We start from the raw sequence: 21,941 nt of genomic DNA on the forward strand, positions 1-21,941 counted from the left end.
TGTATCATGTGTATTATTTGATTGTTGTAATTGTTGTGATTTGTATTGATTATGTGATACCCTGCATCAATTCAGCCGTGTACAGGCTGCGACTGCACGGGTACTGTTTGGACAATAAAAACCATTTATTATATTGTGATTGTGAGTACAGTTGCTTGTCTGGACACAGTTTGATGTGGAATGTAATTGTTATACTCCCTACATCTCAAGGCTACAGGTTAGCTTATATAACAATCTGACAACCTATCTGACTATACTATACTACAAGAGGAAATTGTGGTGCTCCACTAGTCACTAGTAGTCAGCTGCCCCACAACATTTTGATGACTAGGTTGTACCCGTGATGAACAACAAGTATAAGATTAGAAGTCCTGACGGTGACCTGTACATGGCTTCCTCCACCCTGGGACCCTTGGTCGTACTGTGGACAACATCGTCCAGCTGCATCATGATATCAGCGCCGATGGAGTTCTGGATCGCCATGGAGTGTTCCGGAGTTAGTAACATCTCACGTCCATCGTGAGGAGACTGGAACTTCACTCCCTCCTCCGTGATTTCCGCAAGCTTGAGTAAAGAAACCATTTGGAATCCCCCACTGTCCTGCAAAACAGTAGGAATCACATGTAGTATAATATTGTATGATGGTGAGATCTAGTAACATCTGTGTCCATAATATCACCAGGGTCCATAATATCGCCACCTTGAGAAAAAGTGTGTACAAGATTTTTCATGATTTTAACATTAAAAGTTCTGTATAACGTTACATATAATGTAAGTCTTCATTACCATCTTTCCAAGTGAAATGGACCTAATGAAAAGGTGTGCAAAAAATTTTATAACTGCAACAGCTCACATTTTAATTGTCTCCATTATAAGTTGGTGGAATGGCACAATCATCAACTTACTGTTAGAAGCGCCCTCTTCCAGTTCATGAAGTTGTGCAGGCCGTCAGCCTTGTCCAGCAGCTCTGATCCCTGGTGGGATAAACACACATAATTTAAATATCATTGCTATGGAATTTTGAAATTATGACACTAAGTGTCACAGTATTTGCGCTGATAAATGGACATAGATATTTGTATCTTGTCACTATTTTTTGGTCTGCTATCACAAACAGTCCTGTAAGTCGTGTTGTTGTTTTTCGTTCGAGATCATGTTCTGCTTTGCAATACAACACACTTAAGAGAAATTACTTGTTAGTGTATGTAAAACACCCACTGTTGACGACTAATGACTAGACAAGGCTCTGCTCTGTACCTACCGGTCTCATGCCGAGATGGTAGGTGTTTCCCAGGATGATCTGACAGTCCAGTTCTTCCAGCTGCGCCGGTAGCATGCCTTTCAGCGTGCCCTGAGTACCGACGGGCATGAACACGGGCGTGTCCACCGTGTGGTGCGGCAAGACGAGCTTGCAAACCCGAGCTTTACTCGTAGGACACTCCGACAAAATTTTCAAACTCAGTGCATGCTTGGCGGCCATTTTGGAAGTCCCCATTCTAGTAAACTTTTGTAACTTTTGATTATCAACTCAATATATCATACAAAGTCATTTCTAATGCAAGCTATTATATATATCATACATATTAGTTGATCGCAATTTTTATTCTAATCATAGGCATCAAAGAAATTATGTAGTTTGGATTTTTGGAAACCAAAGAAACACCCCTTTTCTGAAATGGACGAATCTATCCGGAAGTCTCGTCTGAAGTCCCGTTATTTGCCGGGCTCTCGCGAGACGTGCAGGGCTAGGATCGGGATGGCTGCGGAGGGTGAGTGCTTGCCGGTTTGGGGAGAAGAAAACCTGTATTCCGACCAGACCACGCGGTGGAAACCCATCTCCCTCACACATGTGGAGTACGAAGAAGGTGAGGACGACTTTTCCCACGTTTTGCAAGAGACCTGGCGCTCGGGGAGCTCAGAGGAGCTCTGATTTGCACGTGGAAAAAAATTGGGTGTTGACACATGCACGTTTCGTCCTTTCCAAGAAGCCAGTTCAGGTGATGATCATGTAATCACTTCACCTGGACTATGATGTAATCCTTCATTCTAAATCCTCGTCTTTTTTCGAGATTTCACACATTTTGCACGGCAGGGATAATTTTACACAAATTACAGAGGGATTTTGCCCGCCCAGGATTTTGGTGCCAAACTTTGATCTAGGTGACATGCAGGGCATCTAGTGAGGTGATGCCCTTATATGGAGTGTTGACATCTGTCAATCATTGATGGAAGAACAAACTGTGAATGGTAAACTTGTGGTTATAGTCCCTCTCTTATCATCAATCAGTTAGAAATCACAACGCAGAACAGGCTTGGATCTTTAAGCTGTTTTTTGCGTAACGTTACGTAGTAACGTTATCAATTCACATAACGTTAATGATATATATAGTGGTATTGAATATTGTTAATAATTGTTTGGAAAGATATTGAGGTTTGTAATGAATAAACAGTTAAAGCCTTTCACATATAGACTTTAGTATTCCCCTCACTGAACAACCATACTTCATTAGTTAAGTGTCCTGGGCTGCCCTATTAAGGTGTGGCTGTGCAATCTATTTATAGCCATAGCAGGGCTAAAAATAGCAGTGTGTATTGGCACAAGGTCAAGCATGCCAAATCAGGGGGCAAGCTGCAGGGAAGTTATCAGCACCTTCTTTTCTTCAGCTGTGAACACTAACAGATGTTAGGGTTACTGTAGTGTGGAGACCAGGAATTTTCTTCAATAATACCGGTTTTATAACAAATACTTTCTCAGCTCACCACAACATTAATTATTATGACATCCAAGCACTACGATGTAAATTAAGAACTGTGTAAATTTGTTCATACATGTTTCAAAAAGAGAGAAGGGATCCTGTAGATATAGATGTAGCACAGCAATGTAACACTTGTTCCTTCTACCCTTGTACCTCAGTTATCTAACGTAGTGCATTTGGCCCATGTAGGACATGAATATGCAATAAAGTTCATTGTCATTAATTGTTATCATCTTTTATGAATTGACACCTGTTTTTATTATGTAGGACTGTCTCTTCATTTCGAATGCACCAGACCAGCTATATGTTAAATTGTTATATAGTGTTGGTGAATCAAAACACAGTAACACAAATTACTAAATGTATGTCTTGTATTTTTGCGATTGTCAGGAACATTGCACTGAATAGCGCCACCTTCTGCACTTACTTTCTGCTAATGTCTTGTCAGCAAAACCAAGGAGGTTAAAAGTCCAAATGATTTTGATGTCTAACCTCCTTGTCAAAGCTAAGGATACAGATGATTGTAGATCATGACTTTTGTGCAAAAAGTAATTATTGGACTGATGTTTACTACTGGTGACCCCTTCATGACCCCCAGCAGGCTGACATTGTGTGTTCACAGTGTCAATTCAACAAATGATGACAAATCTCTGACCTTTCTGCTACTGTTGTATGACTAATACTACTTCAATAAAAGATAGATGGAAAATCTGTTTTGAAACCACTGAAAATTTCCACTTACAAATCATTCCTACAACCATTTGTAAACAGATGTAGATTAAGTGTTTTGCATGTGTTTTTGCGTTATTTTTAGTCATGTACAGCACCTCCTATGTAGGAGAGGAAGAGATAAAAATAAGATGTGGACCACTAGAAATTATCAAACGTGTAAAATACTGACTCAGATCCACATTTGCTTGATTTGATTTGATTTGATTTATTAAGATTGCAGCAAGTACAATACTCGTGGGCCACAGGCAGCGGGGGCTGGTGTTGTGGCCCACACACAAAACAATCACAAGCACACAAACAAGACACACATTTAAACCTAGTATAAGTATATAAAATAAGTATAAGGGTACTAAAACAGCATAGATTAGAATACTAGTATATCAGTCCATTTAGCACTAGATACAGTTCATGCGGTTTCTAGCCGCCAGAATGTTCTCATATCTGGGGCCACGTCTCCGGGTCAACTGGTGCTTCTGTTGTGTGAGCAGGTGGGCCCGACACATGTTCTTAAATATAGTGATGCTGCGGGCCTCTCTAACAGACTGGGGCAGCTGATTCCACAGCCGTGACGCATAAGGCAGAAAACTGGCCTTGTACGTCTGTGTACGGCACCGAGGTAAGTGGAGGTGCGTTGCGTTCCGCAGCTGAACACGTGTGACCCTTTGGTCTCCTCGTGTGGTGGGAGTTAGTGGCTGGAGGTGAGGGGGGACTAGTCCGTTCACCAGTTTGTACATCAGAACCATGGAATGGAACTGCCTCCTGGTGGACAGACTGTCCCATTCTAACTCCTGCATGACGACACTTGATGGTGTACGTCTCAAGGCTCCGGTGATGAGGCAGCCGGCCTGGTAATGCACTCTCTCCAACATCTTGCTGGATGAGCAGGACAAGTCCCCGAGCAGTACAGCGGCGTACTCCAGTTTTGGTCTGACCATTGTGTTGTACGCCATTTCAAGTGCCTCCCGGGATAGCTTGCCCTGGAGTTTCCATAGGAAACCCAGGGTTCGCCTGGCCTTGCTGGTTGTGATCTGGACATGTTCGGTCCAGCGTAAGGTTTGGTGGATGGTTGTTCCCAGGTGGGTGTAGAACGGCACTTGTTCAACTTCCTGCCCTGCGATGTATATGGGAGGAAGCTGTACCTTGCTTCTAGGGGACTTGATGCAAAGTACTTTGCATTTATCTGGGTGAAGTTGGAGACCCCAGTCGAGGAACCAGGTAGATACCAGCTCGAGGTCGATGTTAGTTGTTCTGGCCACTACCTGGGCGGTTGGTCCAGACTTGGAGAGCGAGGTGTCGTCAGCAAAACAGTTTATATTGGAGGAGCAGGGGAGTTCTTTTATGTCGTTGATGAACACAAGGAACAATAGCGGGCCTAAGATGCTTCCTTGTGGCACGCCAGCCTGGGTGCTTCCCCAAGTAGATGCAACGCCATTGATCACAACACGTTGCTGACGTCCGGCAAGATAGTCCGCAAACCAGTTGTTCAGGGGCCCCTTGACCCCATAGCGGGACAGTTTATAGATGAGGCCATCATGCCAGACGGTGTCGAATGCTCGACGGACATCCAGAAAGACAGCAGCTGAACAGGAGGTGTTAGGGTCATCTATGGACTTGGCCCATTCGTCTACGAGACGCAAAAGCTGCAGCACTGTACCATCCCCTTTCTTGAACCCTGACTGGTTGATGTTGAACAGATCCTTGCTTGGAGAATATACACTTGCAGTTTCATTACAATTCATCATAGGCTTCTGGAGAATTGGAATTATTTTTTCATACATGATTTTGATCTTACAATTTTACTATCTTACTAATTTCAACTTAGCAATCAATCCACTTACAATCTAAAGCATGGAGTGAATGTGATCTTTATGATATTGTATTTTTTGATTGACAGGAGACCTAATCGGCAAGGGTCTGGCCTGGTGCAGTCTCACACCAGTGTTTATCTTGGTGGGGTTTGGGACTCTTCTGTTGTTCAGAAGAGAACTACATACTGTAAGTACATGTTGTGTGCACAGTTTTTATGTGTATGTATTTTGTCCTAAAATATTCATTGGGAATTTAATGCATAGGAAAGTGGTCAGCCTCTATTCTCTAATCAACTTTTCTCTCATGCTAGGGTTAGGGGAAACCATGAATAAGTAAAAGGTGTACATGTGTGTCTTACTCTGTGAAAATTCACTACTTCACTACTGACAGTTATTATTTCAGTCTCAGTTTTATTCGGTTCTCTGATAATTCAGATACATTAAATTATGCACAAGTAAGGTATATTAGGTATAAATGTACCACAGGAAGATACCAAGCATTTTCACACCAATAAATATGAAACCTCATGAAGAATCATTAGATCATACACTGTTGCACCATTTTGAATAATTGAAGACAGACAAAGGAGCTTATTTGCTATTTTTACACATCTTTTTATGGTCTGTGTAATATGGATGAATGTTTTTTTATATGTGCCTGTAACAGTTGTAATGTTGTCTTGATGTAAGACCAAGACAAAAAATATGGTTATCAAACCCAGCTTTTCTGTCCCATACCTGAATGAATTTGTTATTTTTATCATTCTAAGTTAAATTAAAATATGTGGGTTGTTTCTTTCCAAAATTGCCTTCTTTTCAGGGAGGGAAGAAAGAAATTGATCATGCTTCCCAGCAAGGTTACCAGCAAATGTTCAGTTTTGAATTACATCCAGCCCCTGATCTTGCAGACACACTTGAGCTGCCCTGATTAAATATTAAGCACCAGTGCCAGACATCTTCAGTTCACAGTTGGTCTAAAAATAGTCTTTGGTGCTAAATATAGAATGCCAGGTGGGGCGTCTTCACTGCAGACTGTTAACAGATATATACGAGCCCCTGAGTGCCAGAATTACTGTAAATTCATTGCAGTTTGCAGGGACTCACTGTAACTTCATGGAAGGAGGGGAGCAGAGGTATTCTCAGTGCCCTAAGATTGCGGTGGAAGCAAACATATTACACAAAGACAGAATGTGCTCACAGTGTAATAATTTTGCTGTGCAAGGTCACATCAAATAGTTCGCGATTTACGGTACATGTGTACTTTCACATAGCCATACTACTTTTTTACTAGCCAAGTGACATGGCCTTTTTCTTCTTTTTTCCTGTTTTTGTAGATATCCTTTCTAGCAGGCATCCTCATAAATGAAGCTGTTAACTGGGTACTAAAGCACCTCATCCGTGAACCCAGACCATGTAGAGGTATGTACAATCATTAACATTTCTGCTTACAACCTGCCAATATGGTAAAATTATATCCATCTTATTTTAATCTGGTTCACTTCAGAATAGTCTGGCTCCTGTTCCTATTTAAATGCTGGCCTCTTTTATTGTCCATACTTATTTTTGGTGCTGAATATTTCTCATAAAGCAATAAAATGTGAATTATGAGGACCCTGTGTCTGAGCCAATCAGAGCTTGCATTTAATTGTTTGATTAATTGACATATATATACATTATTTATATTCCAAAAATGCCTAAAGCTTGTCCAAAATAACTAGCATGCAGAAATTGCCGTATGGAGCTGAGTTAAGTGTTTTCCATTGGGGCAGGAGAAGAGAGGAAAATTCAAACAGATAGCAAGACATACAAACACTATAAAAACATAAGAACATTACTTACCTGAATCTCACATCTGCTTGTAGATTATGGAATAATGAACAGAAAGAGTAGATGAAGTACTTGTGTTACATCTCTAACCATATAACTGTACTATACTGATATTCTGTTTCTAGGTCACTCTGTAGTCTTCAGTGAGTATGGGATGCCATCTAGCCATGCACAGTTTATGTGGTTCTTCTCTACATACATTGTCCTTTTCCTCTATGTAAGGTACGAATTCAACACTCTTGCATCTTGCCATTGTCACAATCTTGTAATGATTTATTAGACTACTGATACAATGTACATACAGGACTGACATATACATGTATATTTTTATATTTGATATGTGTAGTATTAACCTGTTGATTTATATTGGTGCATTTGCCAGTATATTTTGTATCTTCCATTATTATATTCAGACTGTTAAAATTGATTATATGATTATATTCAAATTTTGCTTAAAAACAATTTTTCCCCTTTATTACCCTTCAGACTACATCAGTCCTACACCAGCACTCTACTAGAAAACATGTGGAAACACTTAACAGCAGTCGGGGTCTTTCTGCTATCCATGCTTGTATCCTATAGTAGGTAAGTACAGCTGCTATATATAGATGATCCAGTGAGGTAGCTTCTATATGAGACAACTGTTAGACTAAGTCAGCTAATTGAATCTCAAGTGTAAACCAATTAGCACTCTCAAGACATTCATAGATGGCTATGGCACAGTTGGATAGCCAATCAGCACCAAGGACATGTCCTCATAAGGCCAATGAGCCATTCTTGACGTTTCAGTGTAGTAGGTCCAAATTGAGACAACTGTTAGACTGTCAGCTAATCAAATCCCAAATCTAAACCAATTAGAACCCTCAAGACATTCACAGATGGCTATGGCACAGTTGGATAGCCAATCAGCACCAAGGACATATCCTAAAAAAACATTGAGCCATTCTATTTCTGTCTTTTTGATCTTCAAATCCAAGAAGGTGAAAGCAAGCCATTTTTAAAATTTCTATATTCTTACAATACAATTATAGCTACTTTCTTGTAAGATAAGTAGCAATTTGTATGTGTGCCTATAGTATAGATAGAGAATGCAGTAAAAGTTCAAAAATAGGTTCACTGCTATTGTGGCTATGACAAAAGTTGTCGCTTACATCAGCTTCTGTTTGAATTTTTGTCAGGGTCTACCTTCGCTACCACACCACAGTGCAGGTGGCAGCAGGTGCAGTAGCAGGCATTCCTCTGGGCATCGTCTGGTTTGCCATTGTACAGGTGAGGCAGGTGCATGTGGACATTGCCTTTGTGAAACCAGTAATGTACTCTGCATTGCACTTCAACAGAACGTCTTTTCAAATGTTGTATTAATGAAATGTATGAAAAGATATCGTCTGCAATGGGTAAAATTCTGATGTTGACCAAACATCCAACAAAAACAATGAATTCATCAAGTAGAATTTTCTCTGATAAAAGATTTTTCTTCTGGTAATTCTGTGTATGAACCATTGCCCAGTATTCCTATTTGTGATAGCTAATAGGCTTGTTATTTTGTCATTTGTTCAGCTGGCATTGACTCCATGGTTTCCCATGATTGCTGCATGGTAAGTACCACATTCTTGTGGAATCTCTATCTTCCTTTCCAGTTTATTTCCTTTAGTTAGCTCTTGCCAAACAGTGCATTTAGTGAAAACTAAGCAAGGGCAAAGTGACAAAGAAGACAGATGCTATGTACAATATTTAAGGTTAAAGTACATGTAGTTTCAGTCCATGGAATTTATTCCTTGTTCTCTTTTCAACAAGTACAATCAACAGTGATAGCATCCTAAGCCAGTAGCATGCATGTCAGGTAAGCAAAAAGCCATGCAGGATTCAAACCCTCAACATCTTGATCCAGATCCAGTGGACTACTAAAGACAGAATACGGTCTGATAAGGCTAGTCTCTACCAGGCCATATAATTAGTGTTCTGACTAGTGCGTCTGTTTCTAGGCCAATCTGTGAACTGTTCATGGTTCGAGACTCCACACTCATCCCTAACATCCTGTGGTTTGAGTACACTGCAGCAAGAGCTGAAGCAAGGTGGGTAATGTCCCTTACGATGGGCTGTGTACCTAAATGTATAATGTCAGAGCTTTAGGTACAGACTACAAAGGTTATTAGATGTATTTAGGTACCAGACCTGTACTTATACCTGTACAAAATCAATAACCTGTGGTCTTCAATGATAACAAACAGTAAAAAGAATCTTTGTTTGAACTTTTAGTATCTTACACAAAGAACGTGTACTATCAAATCAAGGATTTGTTTAGGTACATTGACATTTGACAGTTTGAATTTGTATCTATAAGATTTTCCTGGTATTTTACCGATACCGAGAATAAAGCCCTATTCTTGCAGCATGTCTTCTAAAGCATGTCTTCTGTTATCCTATGTGTATTTCTTGTTCTAAAGACCATGCACATTATGTATCGAATATCCTTCTAGGACCAGGCATCGCAAGTTGGGGACCAAGTGCCAATGAAGAAGTGGCGCACCACACATGGAGACATCTCCCAAGACAACGGATCATCATAAGGCTTGTGTTGTGGTTTGGTTAGGTGTTAAGCCTTGGTGCAGCATGCTTAAAAAGTCTGCCAAAGGCTTGTTTAAAAGTGATCAAGGCTAGCATCTTCCAACAACGCCAGGACGGCTTGAACAAGTAGTGGTGTATGGTGCATCAGTATCAAATTCTGCAGGGGGAGCAGACCCTGGCATGTGTGATGAGTCAAGGAGAGAAACAAGTTTTTTGTGAAGCTTTTTAATAATTGACAAATTTACCTTGGTGGATGTAAAATCACATCATCAAGGGGAAAGGAAACAGATATTAAAACATCGGGTCAGGCAATAAATTTAGGATAATAGTCAGTAAATGGGCATTGTGTGAAAATTTTGTTTATTGCTCGAAGGTGACTATTTGATATCTCCAAACAGTATCACTTTTAAAAAGTTTTATAAGTAATTTTGCAGACTTTGTGGAAAATATCTGCTGGCAATTTCCTTTTTCTTTGACGAAGTCTTGGTATGGTTCTATCATGAGATTGATATTATTGTTTACATTATCAGTAACTACAGACATTGCCAGATTTTAAGTTTTTAGTGATAAAAATCATCTGTGAATAAATGCAGTTCAGCATCTCAGTTTAGGAGTTAGGTAGTTTAATGCTTCTCCATTTTGCCACAAGAAAATGAAGCGCTAAATTGCTGCATAGTTTACTTAGACCAAATGTGGGCATCAGAAATCGGCTCTTAGAAATGGCGACCAAAAAGGCACAAAGAGATTTACGAATGTGAACTGTTTCTGGTGTCAGATAAGACCAGTTCAAATGAATCCATTCCACAATAAAATGGCTACAAAGAAGAACTAGTTGTGAACTGTAGAGACAAAATAGTCGTTTGTAGCTGTTATTATTGAGGCATTTAATATATGCCTGAAGAAGGGCTATTGTCTACATTATAAACTTGAGTTAGGAACTTTCTTGGTACCATTCCAGAATCAGGGTAAACCTTCACTGCCTTTTAGGCTTTGTACTTGACGTGAGAGTAGATGAAGTGAAGTGCGATCACTCAGGGCATTGACCTGGACCTCTTTTGCCACATTTCAAATCGTTCGGGCACCAGAGATGCCTTTCTGCTGTTGGTGGAAGATGCTGCAATGCTCAGTAGGAAAACATTTGAAAAGCTGGCTCCGCCCCTGAGGCGTCGCCAAAAAAAGAGTGTAAAATAAAAAAACAAATCGCTGGAAGCAAGCCAAATCCAAGAGGCAGCTAAGGATGCTCCTTCTTGGGTCACCTTGAAAGCATTTACCTACGAGAGGGACTTGCTAGGGAAAATTTACACACATCCCCTTTTGTGGTACATGCTGATCTCAAAGAACTGAAAGGTTTTTTGCGCCAAGCATTTCCAACATGGCATCCATGACAGTAGGAGAGTAGTATATCTTTTGTGTGCAAATACGTTCCTTGCCATTCTGATCATTGATGTTGTGGGGTTACTTTGCAAGTTGGGCCAAAATTTGCACTCAGGACACATTGAAGCCACTCCGTGGATTGTTGGTGTTGCATTTTGCCTGCTACATGCTTATGTGCTGGTGTAGTATGCAAGGAAAGAACTATTTCAGTAAAACAGGAAACCTAGTCATAGCAGTAGTAGTAGTATCCAGTGTTTGATTATACTGCTCTTGAGGTCCCTGATACGGGTGGGCAGCAGCTGGCTAGTCTTCACACTGCACCTCCAGGCGGCTCTGTCCAGCAAGATATATATCATATATATTCCAGAACAATGTGACTCAGTGGTTGTGTGCAACTGTTTCATGGAGAACATGTATCTTCATGTGAAACGTTTTGCCCTTACTTAATCCTGTTGTAAAGGAAATGGAAAGGGAGCAATGTTGGGGGCATTTAGTGCAGCTTCTGGCATCTTGGAGTGAATTTTTTCCAAAATTTAAAAGAATACTTGAGAGAAAAGTGAAGCAATTTCTCAGTGTCTAACTTTCTAAAGAAATGTCGGCAGTGTGTTAGAAATAGATGGAGGTCTGCCTGCCTCCACGATTGGCAGTTGGCAGAAGCGGTTTCATGGCTCGAGCTGGTAAATGTGTGGTGTGTTTTGGGTACTAAGTTGAAGTCCCCTGGGACATAAACAAAAAAATGTCTGGACATAAAACGTGATGCGTTTTCTTTTATGCCTTAAGGTCTTCAACTTTGACATAGTACCCACAATGCATCACATCGCAAATGAGCAGTTGGAGATTATGAACCCACTTATTGCACAAGAACAATGATAGCATGAACAGGAGATCTATGTAAAAGTCACATGGAAGTATTGGTTTGTCAAGACTTTTGTAAAGTACTCCAGTTGAGTTTTAAGAGTTCTCCAATTTTTCTACACCATATAGCAGGACAAATGAAAAAGACAACTGTGGTACAACTACATAATATATATATATATGAGGCTGAAATTTTTAACCATCTTATGCAAGTCGGTGTTGTATGCTTGTTGCAAATCATTTAATAATCCATTTGAAAGTTGATAATAGAAAATTTTTAGTAAAGACAATTTCAGGACAATACAATTCATTGTACATTTTTAGGATGCACCATACATACGTGTATGCCTTGTCATAGGTTTTTTCCCAATGTACATTTACGAACGGTCTCCTTTAGTTTGCATGATCAGCAAAACTTACACCACACCAGGACTATCTGTCCATTTTTGTGGGTAAAACATGTAGCTCAAATGTTGTTTTTAAACTTGAAGTTCAGTACATAAAAAAAGCTATTCCAGTATGTTTACTTGCATGCAGGTGACATCAAACCACACACTCCATATATACTGTATATACAATGGTCAGATACAATTGGTACTACCAAATACTGTTATTCACACACTATTCAGTTGTAATAATTGACATAACTTTGAAGCAAAGTTCTCTCTACCACAGAAACAAGTTTTGAGCACTGGGTATTGTTGCTAGTAACCTTTGAACTATCCATTATGTACATACATGACTCCCTACAAGTATAACTACAATGTTGTTTAATACACTGTTGTGCCAAACTGACCTTGAAAGTTGTGTATCTCTACAGTGGTGGGCAAGTATTGTACATGAAAGGTGTTGGGAGCATATGTAACACCTTTTCATTGTCCCATTGCATGCTGGGAGATGCAGGGCACCATGGGTAGTGCATAGGTGAACAAACATTACTAGTATTACCTTGACAAGTTGAATGCCATCCTCTGTTTGGTTTATATTATCTTGGTAATGATGTTTTCCCTCCGCATTACCCATAATGCCCAGCACCTCCCATCATACAATGGGATCGGTGAAAAGGTCTATGTGAGATGTGCAAACTGCTTGGATGTGGTGAAGTCCTTTTCACTTAAAAAGGTTGAAGAAATACTGTCAAATTCTGTGAACAACTACCTGGGATTGTAGAGTTGCAGATTGTTTTATTATGCCACCAGACAAACAGTATAACAATTTTTTGTAACATGTAGACTGGATCCATTCATCACCATATGGAAGCAGGCAGAACAATACTATAAAGCAGGCTACGCCCCTGAGGTGTCGCCAAAAAGGTTCCTTGAGATATATATATACATAAAATATAACCATTAGAACAGTCGCAACACTGAGAAACTTTTAAGATGTTTTCATATGATATGGGTTGCATTGAATTCACCGCATTTTGTACCAGGCAATATCAATTTTTCTATAATGATATGATCGTACATCTATAAAGTTGCATTGTTTTATTAATTGATTGATTGATTCTTTTAAGATTAGTTCTGCTGGATTTTTTGTAATTTAAGGATTTATAAGTCTTGCAATATTTTGGTATTCAATGTTATGTACTCCAAAACAGGGCTACAGACAATGATTTATTTATCAATAAATACTTTATGGTGCTGATACATATGTATTAGAATTCCATTTTCTTGATTACCTGTTTTTTTCAAAGATGAATAAAAGAAGGTAAAATATACTTTGTATTATAATTCTTTTAAAGCATGCTCTTGGTGTTATACAAGACCAATTGTACTCAGGCAGGAGTATTGTTAGTTTTATCCATACAGTCTAGCTACAACTCACGACCTCTTCACTGCATTGGTGTTTTGTTTGGAATGTCTTCTGCTAGTATGTACAAGATGATGATGCACTTTTTTTTTACACTATAGCAGTTTTTGTAGGTAATGTAATATTACAAAGTTAGTAGAAAGGTAACATTTGCAAAGCAAATGCACAATGTTTACCTTCGTACATGTATATGGTCTGCTCTGTTAATTCTTACTCAAACGCATTCATGTATAATATAATATATGGTGACAGGAGTCTAAATCCCTCCTGCTATAAAATTGCAACATGATGTAACCTAACACTAGTTACCATGGTGACAAATGTCTGATTCAGTCATTGACCTTATTTGTTTGGAGAAGAAGATGAAACAGAGCAAAATCAATATATTTTCCGTCAGTAAACATAAATAGTAGGTTATTTGTCAGCAGGTAACTGCATTAATACCTGGTCTACAGCTTAGCCTGGGTTTGCAGCAACTCCTGCATGTCCACCAGGCTCTGGTGCAGAGCATCGGCCAGCTTCTGTGTGTCTGTCTCCAGGCTACTGTTGAAGGCAGAGATACAGAAGTTGAGGTGGTCCTTGGCTGGGTTGTAGCAGACACCATACCCATCTGGTACTACTGGTCCAAAGCACAGCAATGAGTCATATTTTGACGGAACCTGTAAAACAAGTAGCCATAGTAAGATCAAGGACATTGTGTGTATAATGTCCTTGGTAAGATTAAGGAAGTCCATTCTACATACAAAACATAATTCGGCTAACAACTGTCAGAAGATATAACTTGACACATCACACATTCACTCAATATCCATCAATCTCTAAAACATATGTATACACTGTAAAATGCCACATTGACATCATACAACAATCAGTACCAACTGACATAGCCGAGAAAGAGAAAATCTCACTGAATCAGCTGATGATTTTATTCGCAATTCGAAGATGTATCGTGCAGGCAATTGTGTCTTAGAACTTAATATCGGGAAGAAAATAATTATATGCTCTCCCCCCAGTAATGTTGACCCATGCAAAGTTCAAGCTTGTTTAGTTGTACAGTGGAACCTTCTACTTTAGAAGAGGGGTGACTTGCCACACCTGGCTGGTAGAGAGCTTGAAGTGCACAGCCTGCTCGTAGGTACTGTCCACAAACAAGTCTGGCACATCTAATCCTGCCTCCACTGCTATCAATTTCAACCCAAGCAAATGCCTGTCAATTCCCTGGCCGCTAACTGTCTGTAAAATAACACAATGTATACAGGAAAAAATATTCATGATTGTAGCTTTTAAAGTTCAAATTCAAGTTCATTTTCTTAGCCCCTGGAAAATATGAAAAAGGGTTCAAGGATATATTTTCAAATTTGCTCTGAAAGCATAACAAACACCTACCTCCTGAGCATACTTCTTGTGACCTTCCACTGCTCTTCTCAATAAGGCCACTTTCTCAGAGGGCTGCAAATCAACAATTGAATGCAAAAAATGAATTAGGTGCACAACAAAATTTTTGGGAGTACCATATAAAGTAGAATAAGTACAAAGTCATCAAAAACTAAGTATGTTTCATTTCTAAGGAAAAGTACTATTATACTGATTTTGTTATTTTTTTGACACTTAGATGTTAATAATATGCTGTATACTACATTGTACTATACATTTGACATTTTTACATATGTAAACCTACGAAAATATTTGGGTGCACCCACAGAAAAAAATTGGGTGCACAGCTCTAAATTTGGGTGCACTCGCTAAGGTGCACACACACACAGTATTTCAAGCCCTGCCTAACCCTTCTCGGGTGAACTCAGTCCAGACATACATGCACACTGCTGTCCTGCATGGCTGTACAGAACTCCAGAGACTCCACAGAGGCTGACTGGATGGTGTCTGTTCTTCCCAGGTGAAACATCCGTGTGGACCCACTCTCGTACGTAGCACATGCAACTCTGTATACTCTGGATGAATCAATGTACACAACATTCAATTATGGCACACTGTCACAAGAAAGATGCAAGTTTTGTGTTTTGTAACCTACAAATATACGACGTTGTACAGTATAAGTTATATATTGTTTACAATGTTCCTGTACACCGCTGCTACAGGAGATCTGCATCGATTATGATTAATATATATGTAGAACAGAAGTAGATACTGACCTGTAGTAGGCTAACTGCATGGCAATCTGGATGTAGCTGTCTGGACTGAGTCTCTGGGACTTGGGGAAGTTCTTGCCATATGTCTTAAATCTGACAAGATGAAGGTCCAGGTCCTGCACTCGCCTGTGGAAAATCGTTATAGATTATCAAAGAGTTGTCTGCCTCTTTGTGACCCTTCAAAACTGCAACTAAGTTGAATAAACTGCATTAAGTTTAATAAAAAAAACCTTCGACTAATAAGTTGGTTCACAGTTTGAAAGGTCACGGGTGAAAGCCCCTAACATTCAAACAGTTCGTGTCCAAGAGTGTTTTGTTTACATCTGAGGCGCTGTTAACTTTGACATGTTGCTGACATTATGCATCATACTGCACACATGTGCAGTGTAAACTATGAACCAGCAAAATATAGACATTCTCCAGCTTGTCTATATATATATATATATATATATATATTACACAGCAGAAGCTGCTTACACATGCACCACACATTTGTTAGAGCATCTGATGCAATTATCCTAACTGGGCTGACCTCCGGCTTGTCCCAGCACTATGATAATTCCACCAAATGCTCTGACAAATGCCTGGTGCATGTAAGCGGTTTCTAGTGTACATTGATAGATTCATACTTACATGTCAAGGTTTCGCTTTGCATTGTCAATAGCCTCTAGTAAGCTGTCATTGAGGGAGAACACTAGTCTCTCAGGCTCCTTAGGCTGAACACTTGTCTCTTTGACTGCTGGGGCTTCAGAGCTATTGAATGAATATTAGTAATGCACACTCTTATGAGTTATAAATCATCTGTTAATAAACCATAATAAATCCTTGTTAGTAATGTTCATAATCTTTCATGCACAGTTGCAATCATTTGTTGAGCACCTTGATGGATAAATTGATGAGAAACATAATGTTAGGACAACATGCTTACCAGTAGTCCAACATGTGATCCAGTAAGGCAATGATAGGAGGTCCTTCAGCTGGAGAATGTTCATACACAATCCCTACGGCTCCGTCTGTACCCACAGTGAACTGTCAAAGGAAAGAGACTCTGAGTAAAGAGACTCTTGTGTGGCAAGTCTTTTATTCAGCCAACGTTCTGGTGACCTTCTGTCACCTTCCTGAGGGCAATTCTGACTGGTTCACATTGCATTGCAGCACAGGTGTCGTTGCTATAGATACATTCCCAAACGTGCAATATAGCATGCATCTACAGCAGCGACACCTGTGCTGTGCTGTAATGCAATGTGAACCAGTCAGAATTGCCCTGAGGAAGGTGAGAGACAGCTACCAAAACGCTGGCTGAATAAAAGACTTGGTTGTGTAAAAAGCGTCTCTTTACTAAGTGACTTACCAGCCTGATGAAACTATTTACGGAAAGAGACTCTCATTAGAAACTTCTTGAACAACAAATCAAAGACCTCTGTCATACAATAGTTTTTGAACTACATGTATATCTACTGCTATTTCCATTTGTTCAGGCCCAATCAGGCTAGTCCAAAAGGTTACTTTGTTAAGTACCTGTAACGTCTTGTCAAACCACCTGTTCCCACTGTTCTGTTGACTCCCTCCACCGTGCATCAGCTGATGCCCCATGCTGGTCCACCTGTCCTGTCCCCTGGCTGTCTCCTGATCCAGACACAGCATGAAGATACTCCTGTTCACAGCTTCCAGGCACAATTTGTTCGCTTTGTCTACAGGTTGGGGAGACAAAGTAGAGCACAAAATTGAAGATCTCATATCTTCAAATTTTGTGAATTTCTTGTTTAATTCATTATAATAATTTAATTGTGAATTTCTTTTATTTTTCATGTACATGTAGCAGCAAATTGGACACTGGAAATAGGATAAACTTTTCTGAGATCTTTTTTGGGACCTTTGACCTAGCTTCCTGTCCTTCAGTGTCCTGTTATTGCTGTAGGTTTAAGTCACTTACCTTTCCTGAGTGCCTTGTAGACTCTGCCCCAGGTGTCTCTGTCCCCAGTAGTAAGAATCCCTACAGGCACACTGGGATGTTTGGACTGACATACCACCCTCTGGAGCTGGGCATGGATCAGGTCTGCACTCAGAGGCTTCCAGTTATTATCGTAAACATCCAAACTGAAGAACTGCAAGCCAAATGTGCAACCTGTTACAATAATTGATCTCATAGATATCCTATCTAACTTACTGAGGCTCCCATACTCAGCAATTCTGGTAGCCTATAGCTACATACATGCAGGTGCAGGTAACATTTGGAATTACCTGCACCAGAAAACTTTACCTACACCACGCATATGCAGAATTTAAGAAGTTTAGATTTCAACACAGATAAATGAAACCATTTCATTATTTCTTTTACTGTCATTCAAAATGTAGTTGGTACCAGTCAATACACAAATAACAATCCACAACCCAGGACAACGACAAGGACCGATGCAGGTTTAACTAAGGTAGACATCAGAAATACCTGAGAGACCTCAATTTTACCTGCACTAACATATGCACTTATGCAGGTGGTACCGGTATTTCGAGTCCTTGATGGCAACCAGGTTAGTAGTGGTTTGAGGGTGCCTGACAGAATTCTGAGAGTTGACGTTGAATGAAAAATCTCATGCTGCGTGTAACTGACCTGGTTGTTGTGTGCCACTACAATGTGCCTGGGTCTGATGTCACAGTCAGGTCCGTACACCACCACCTGGTCACGCTGCTCCCCCGGCAGGCGACAGGCACAGAACAGTTTATAGTACTGGTCCATACACAGGGGCTGGGTCCTCGCAGTGTCTATGGGCACTGATTGGCTGTTAAGGAGTATATCATTCATCATAATGGACCATTTCAGTGCTATACTGCTATACCATTTGCTATACCAAGTGTGACGGCAATAACAATTGTCAAGTTGAAACTATCATAAGTAACACTGTAAACAATTTACTTTTATGATATATAAATGTATGAAACATTTTTGCAGGACAAATTCTGAATCAGCATTTTTATGGTACTTACTTGTCTATCTGTACTTTATAGTCCAACACACCAGCAACTAGCTTAGCAGCAAATCTGCAGGAGCAAAATGTGATGAAGAATTATGAGAGCACACTTCAGGATTTAATAATACCATTTATGTCCTACCTGGGCCGCGATAACGTTCGATACGGGTGTTCCGGCCCATGTGATAACTAGCGGTACGGCCCGGGGGTTCTTAACGCGTACGGCCCGGGCCTTCCAAATGTTCCATAGAATGATTCAAATGCGTTTCGGCCTAACCGCGTGCACCGATTTCGAAATTCGAATACAGAATCCGCACGTTGGAATTGATGTTGTCGCATTTTTTGGGTTTAGGGACACCAAATTTTTGCTCATTTCGCATTAAAAGGCGCGTTTTCTTGGGTGGGTATGACATAAATAAATACAACACGGTGTATTCCGCATCACCCTCGGTCCCAGCCCTCCCGCGGATCGGATCTCCCTCCAGCCTTCGGCCGTCGGGCGATCCGAAGCGCGGTCGGGCTGGTACCTCAGGCAATACGGAATACCCCGTGTTGTATTCTATATATACCTTCATCATAATACAAATTTTAACACTGAATTCTAAATCTATTATGCTGTTGTAATAATTGAATACCTAAATTCTCCTTCATACTTTGCTTAAGATATGATGGTAATATACAGTAATAAAAGAAGGATATGAAGTGGTTTCTTACTGAAGTTGCTCTGTCTTGCCATTGAAGTCCTGTGGTGGACATACAATCCCTGGGTTCACATGGATGACAACAGGCAGACGGTTGTCTAAATATGCCGTGTGAAGCCACCAATCATCAAGCTGGGGAGGAAACAGATAATATGTCAGAACATAGAGGGGTGGGAACATAGAAGTGTTGGAACATTAAGGTCTGCCTTCCAAATAATCTCTATGCAAAGTTTTTGAAGTCTGCATAAACAGACTGGCCACTAACCCAATTTTGTCTCTCTTGAGCCCTCCTCTGCAGTTTGGCCTGTAGACTCTCACCAAGGCCTCCTGGTTTCCCAAATTCTTCAACTAACTGGAATTGAGCAAAATGATTCAGTTATAGTATTAGCATTATAGCATTTTTACCGAATGAGTGTTATTATACTTTATAGGCAGATGCATAATTAATAGGGTCAGAAGAAGGAATGTCTTCCTTATACTACCTAGTAACTAACCAGAGTTTTGGACTAGTAAATTGAATGGAAGAAAAATCATTATGTAATTTATACATGTAAACGTTATGCAATTCATCAATTTGTCTATGAAAAACTGGCTAATTTTTACATGCATACCAGTGAGTCAAAGTGGTCTAACTTCATTGTACATACATGGTGTCAAAGAATTGCCTGTTTGATCTGTTTCCACTAGTACTAGAGACTATATTCTACTTACCTGTTTTGTTTTCTGAAAGGCATTGTCATCTACTAATGGTCTCACCACCTTGAGATATTTCTGGAGGGTCTGTGACAGGTCAGGCACAGGAAGCGGGGGCAGACTGGACTGGTGGGCGACTATTCGCCCCGGAGGTAGTCTGGCTCCGCGGAAAAACTCTGGAGCCTTCCATTGGTGATGGTGGGCAAGTGTCTTCTCCTGTTAGAAAGGAAATCGGTACAATCCAGTGTGTAAAATCCTACATGTAGGATTAAAAGAGGACCTGAATAATGAGAGAAATGGAATCTTTCTTCCCAACACTTTTTGATGTGGACCCTACTCCTATGTTACTACATGCAAGTCAGGTTAACCTAATCTTGCTACATGTGATTGTTACATCAATACATACATGTATGGGCGTCGGAGCACAGTACTGTCCCCTTAGGCATTACTGAACCATGCACAGAATTATAATCAACCAGGGCAGGTGTTCACTCTGTGAACAATGACTACATGCAGCCAAGGACACCTTTGTTCCAATTCTTGTGTACTGTCACAAGGTATTGGTTATACTATACACATATTCCAAATGTTTATATGTATGACAGTGTTGTCATTTATGTCTCAGAGTGTTATGACATTATCATATGATCCTGAGACTTCTTATCAGGAAGTTAAGAAAAAAGGGGATATCTACTCACCTTGACCTCGTATGGACTGTAGGAATGTTGCCTCACAAACCTCCTGTGCCTCCTGGGTTTCTGAACCAGTTCCTGTTTCATAGTCGTACAGTCTTCTGGACTGGCTGCCGAGTCAAACACGCTGTCTTCTGCATCATTACTATAACTTCGACTTCTTGTGGTAACAGTAAATGCCATATTTGTGGTACTTCCTGCCACATGTGTTATATCTTGGATCACACTCCTGGTGTGACTGTCTGTGTCTATCCAGTAGGACTCACTACCAGATGGGTGGGGTCATGCCCCCAAGCATAACAGAAACTTAATATTCATTATTCATGCCCAAATAAGGTAATGAAAGTTGAACTTAATCCAAGGAAGGTGTTATAGTACACATGTACATATAACGTAATATATATATATATAGGACACTGTATAACATACCAAGGAGGTTAATCATTACAAGTAACGTTACAGTATAAGTGAAATGTCATTGAAATTAAGATAAAAGATGACAATGCACACATTCATACTATATATATATTTGCTTTAATCATGAATCCTGCCATATCAATGGGTAGATGCATATACTGACGATATAGAGAAATCACATGGAGGGGGCAACTGCTAATTATAAATAAAGTTAACATTGTTGCCAAATTGAACTTTGACAAACTAAAGGACAAACCTGACAATTAGAAACAAAATCCACCCACTATTGCCCTGTTTGGTTTTGGAGGGCAGAACTTTTGTACTTCTGAACATCTTCTGAGACCAAAGATGGGGGTACAGGATGGACTTCTCAAGTCATGTAATTTAGGGACAAGCCATTAACACACTAGAATGCACGTGCAAAGTAATAATTTCTGTCACTATCTAGCAATCGCCTTTCAAAGGACTGATAAGGTAACCGTAAACATGGGTATTGTTTTCGTAACTTGCATGTAAAACGTCGTTTTCTTGCATAATATAAAGTTTATAATCTCAACCCTCCACCCTCCTCCTGCAATGTATAACGTACAACCCCT

General features: G+C 40.0%; 3 protein-coding genes across 3 annotated transcripts in view; 1 reads left to right on the forward strand and 2 right to left on the reverse strand.

Moving 5' to 3' along the window:
• LOC109482463 (queuine tRNA-ribosyltransferase catalytic subunit 1-like) overlaps positions 1–1,482 on the reverse strand; it is a 4,404-nt gene extending 2,922 nt beyond the window's left edge. Inside the window, exons 1-3 of the mRNA XM_019785176.1 lie at positions 1,262–1,482; positions 906–974; positions 383–600 (exon numbers count right to left, since the gene is read on the reverse strand). Of these exons, the coding sequence (XP_019640735.1) occupies positions 383–600; positions 906–974; positions 1,262–1,480 (506 nt within the window). The 5' untranslated portion in view covers positions 1,481–1,482. The remainder of the gene's footprint in view (positions 1–382; positions 601–905; positions 975–1,261) is intronic.
• A 178-nt stretch (positions 1,483–1,660) lies between these two features.
• Positions 1,661–13,938, forward strand: LOC109482479 (dolichyldiphosphatase 1-like). The gene is made up of 9 exons (XM_019785202.1): positions 1,661–1,865; positions 5,383–5,483; positions 6,631–6,715; positions 7,249–7,345; positions 7,610–7,708; positions 8,302–8,392; positions 8,681–8,718; positions 9,106–9,195; positions 9,601–13,938. Exons 1-9 carry the CDS (start codon positions 1,676–1,678, stop codon positions 9,635–9,637), a joined length of 828 nt encoding a protein of 275 aa, XP_019640761.1. The 5' UTR covers positions 1,661–1,675; the 3' UTR covers positions 9,638–13,938.
• Positions 13,939–14,097: 159 nt separating this feature from the next.
• LOC109482492 (carnitine O-acetyltransferase-like) lies at positions 14,098–21,185 on the reverse strand. The gene is made up of 15 exons (XM_019785215.1): positions 20,935–21,185; positions 20,255–20,452; positions 19,809–19,895; positions 19,557–19,675; positions 18,859–18,912; positions 18,485–18,653; positions 17,810–17,981; positions 17,395–17,567; positions 16,805–16,905; positions 16,510–16,629; positions 15,880–16,002; positions 15,543–15,678; positions 15,116–15,178; positions 14,825–14,962; positions 14,098–14,388 (listed from the first exon to the last, which is right to left on the reverse strand). The coding sequence occupies exons 1-15, from the start codon at positions 21,109–21,111 to the stop codon at positions 14,179–14,181; spliced, it is 2,040 nt and encodes a 679-aa protein (XP_019640774.1). The 5' UTR covers positions 21,112–21,185; the 3' UTR covers positions 14,098–14,178.
• Positions 21,186–21,941: the final 756 nt, after the last annotated feature.

This window comes from Branchiostoma belcheri, unplaced genomic scaffold (assembly GCF_001625305.1).
Source record: "Branchiostoma belcheri isolate BF01 breed outbred unplaced genomic scaffold, Haploidv18h27 scaffold6, whole genome shotgun sequence".
Classification (NCBI taxonomy): Eukaryota; Metazoa; Chordata; class Leptocardii; order Amphioxiformes; family Branchiostomatidae; genus Branchiostoma; species Branchiostoma belcheri.

Excerpts from the sequence above, each read along its gene's own strand:
- LOC109482479 (XM_019785202.1), top strand. The coding sequence starts at position 1,676 with ATGGACGAATCTATCCGGAAGTCTCGTCTGAAGTCCCGTTATTTGCCG. Across the intron at positions 1,866-5,382 it reads ACATGTGGAGTACGAAGAAG|GAGACCTAATCGGCAAGGGT; the intron begins GTGAGGACGACT and ends TTTGATTGACAG. Across the intron at positions 7,346-7,609 it reads GTCCTTTTCCTCTATGTAAG|ACTACATCAGTCCTACACCA; the intron begins GTACGAATTCAA and ends ATTACCCTTCAG.
- LOC109482492 (XM_019785215.1), bottom strand. The coding sequence starts at position 21,111 with ATGGCATTTACTGTTACCACAAGAAGTCGAAGTTATAGTAATGATGCA. Across the intron at positions 17,568-17,809 it reads CTACAAGGCACTCAGGAAAG|ACAAAGCGAACAAATTGTGC; the intron begins GTAAGTGACTTA and ends CCCAACCTGTAG. Across the intron at positions 15,679-15,879 it reads ATGCAGTTAGCCTACTACAG|AGTATACAGAGTTGCATGTG; the intron begins GTCAGTATCTAC and ends TGATTCATCCAG.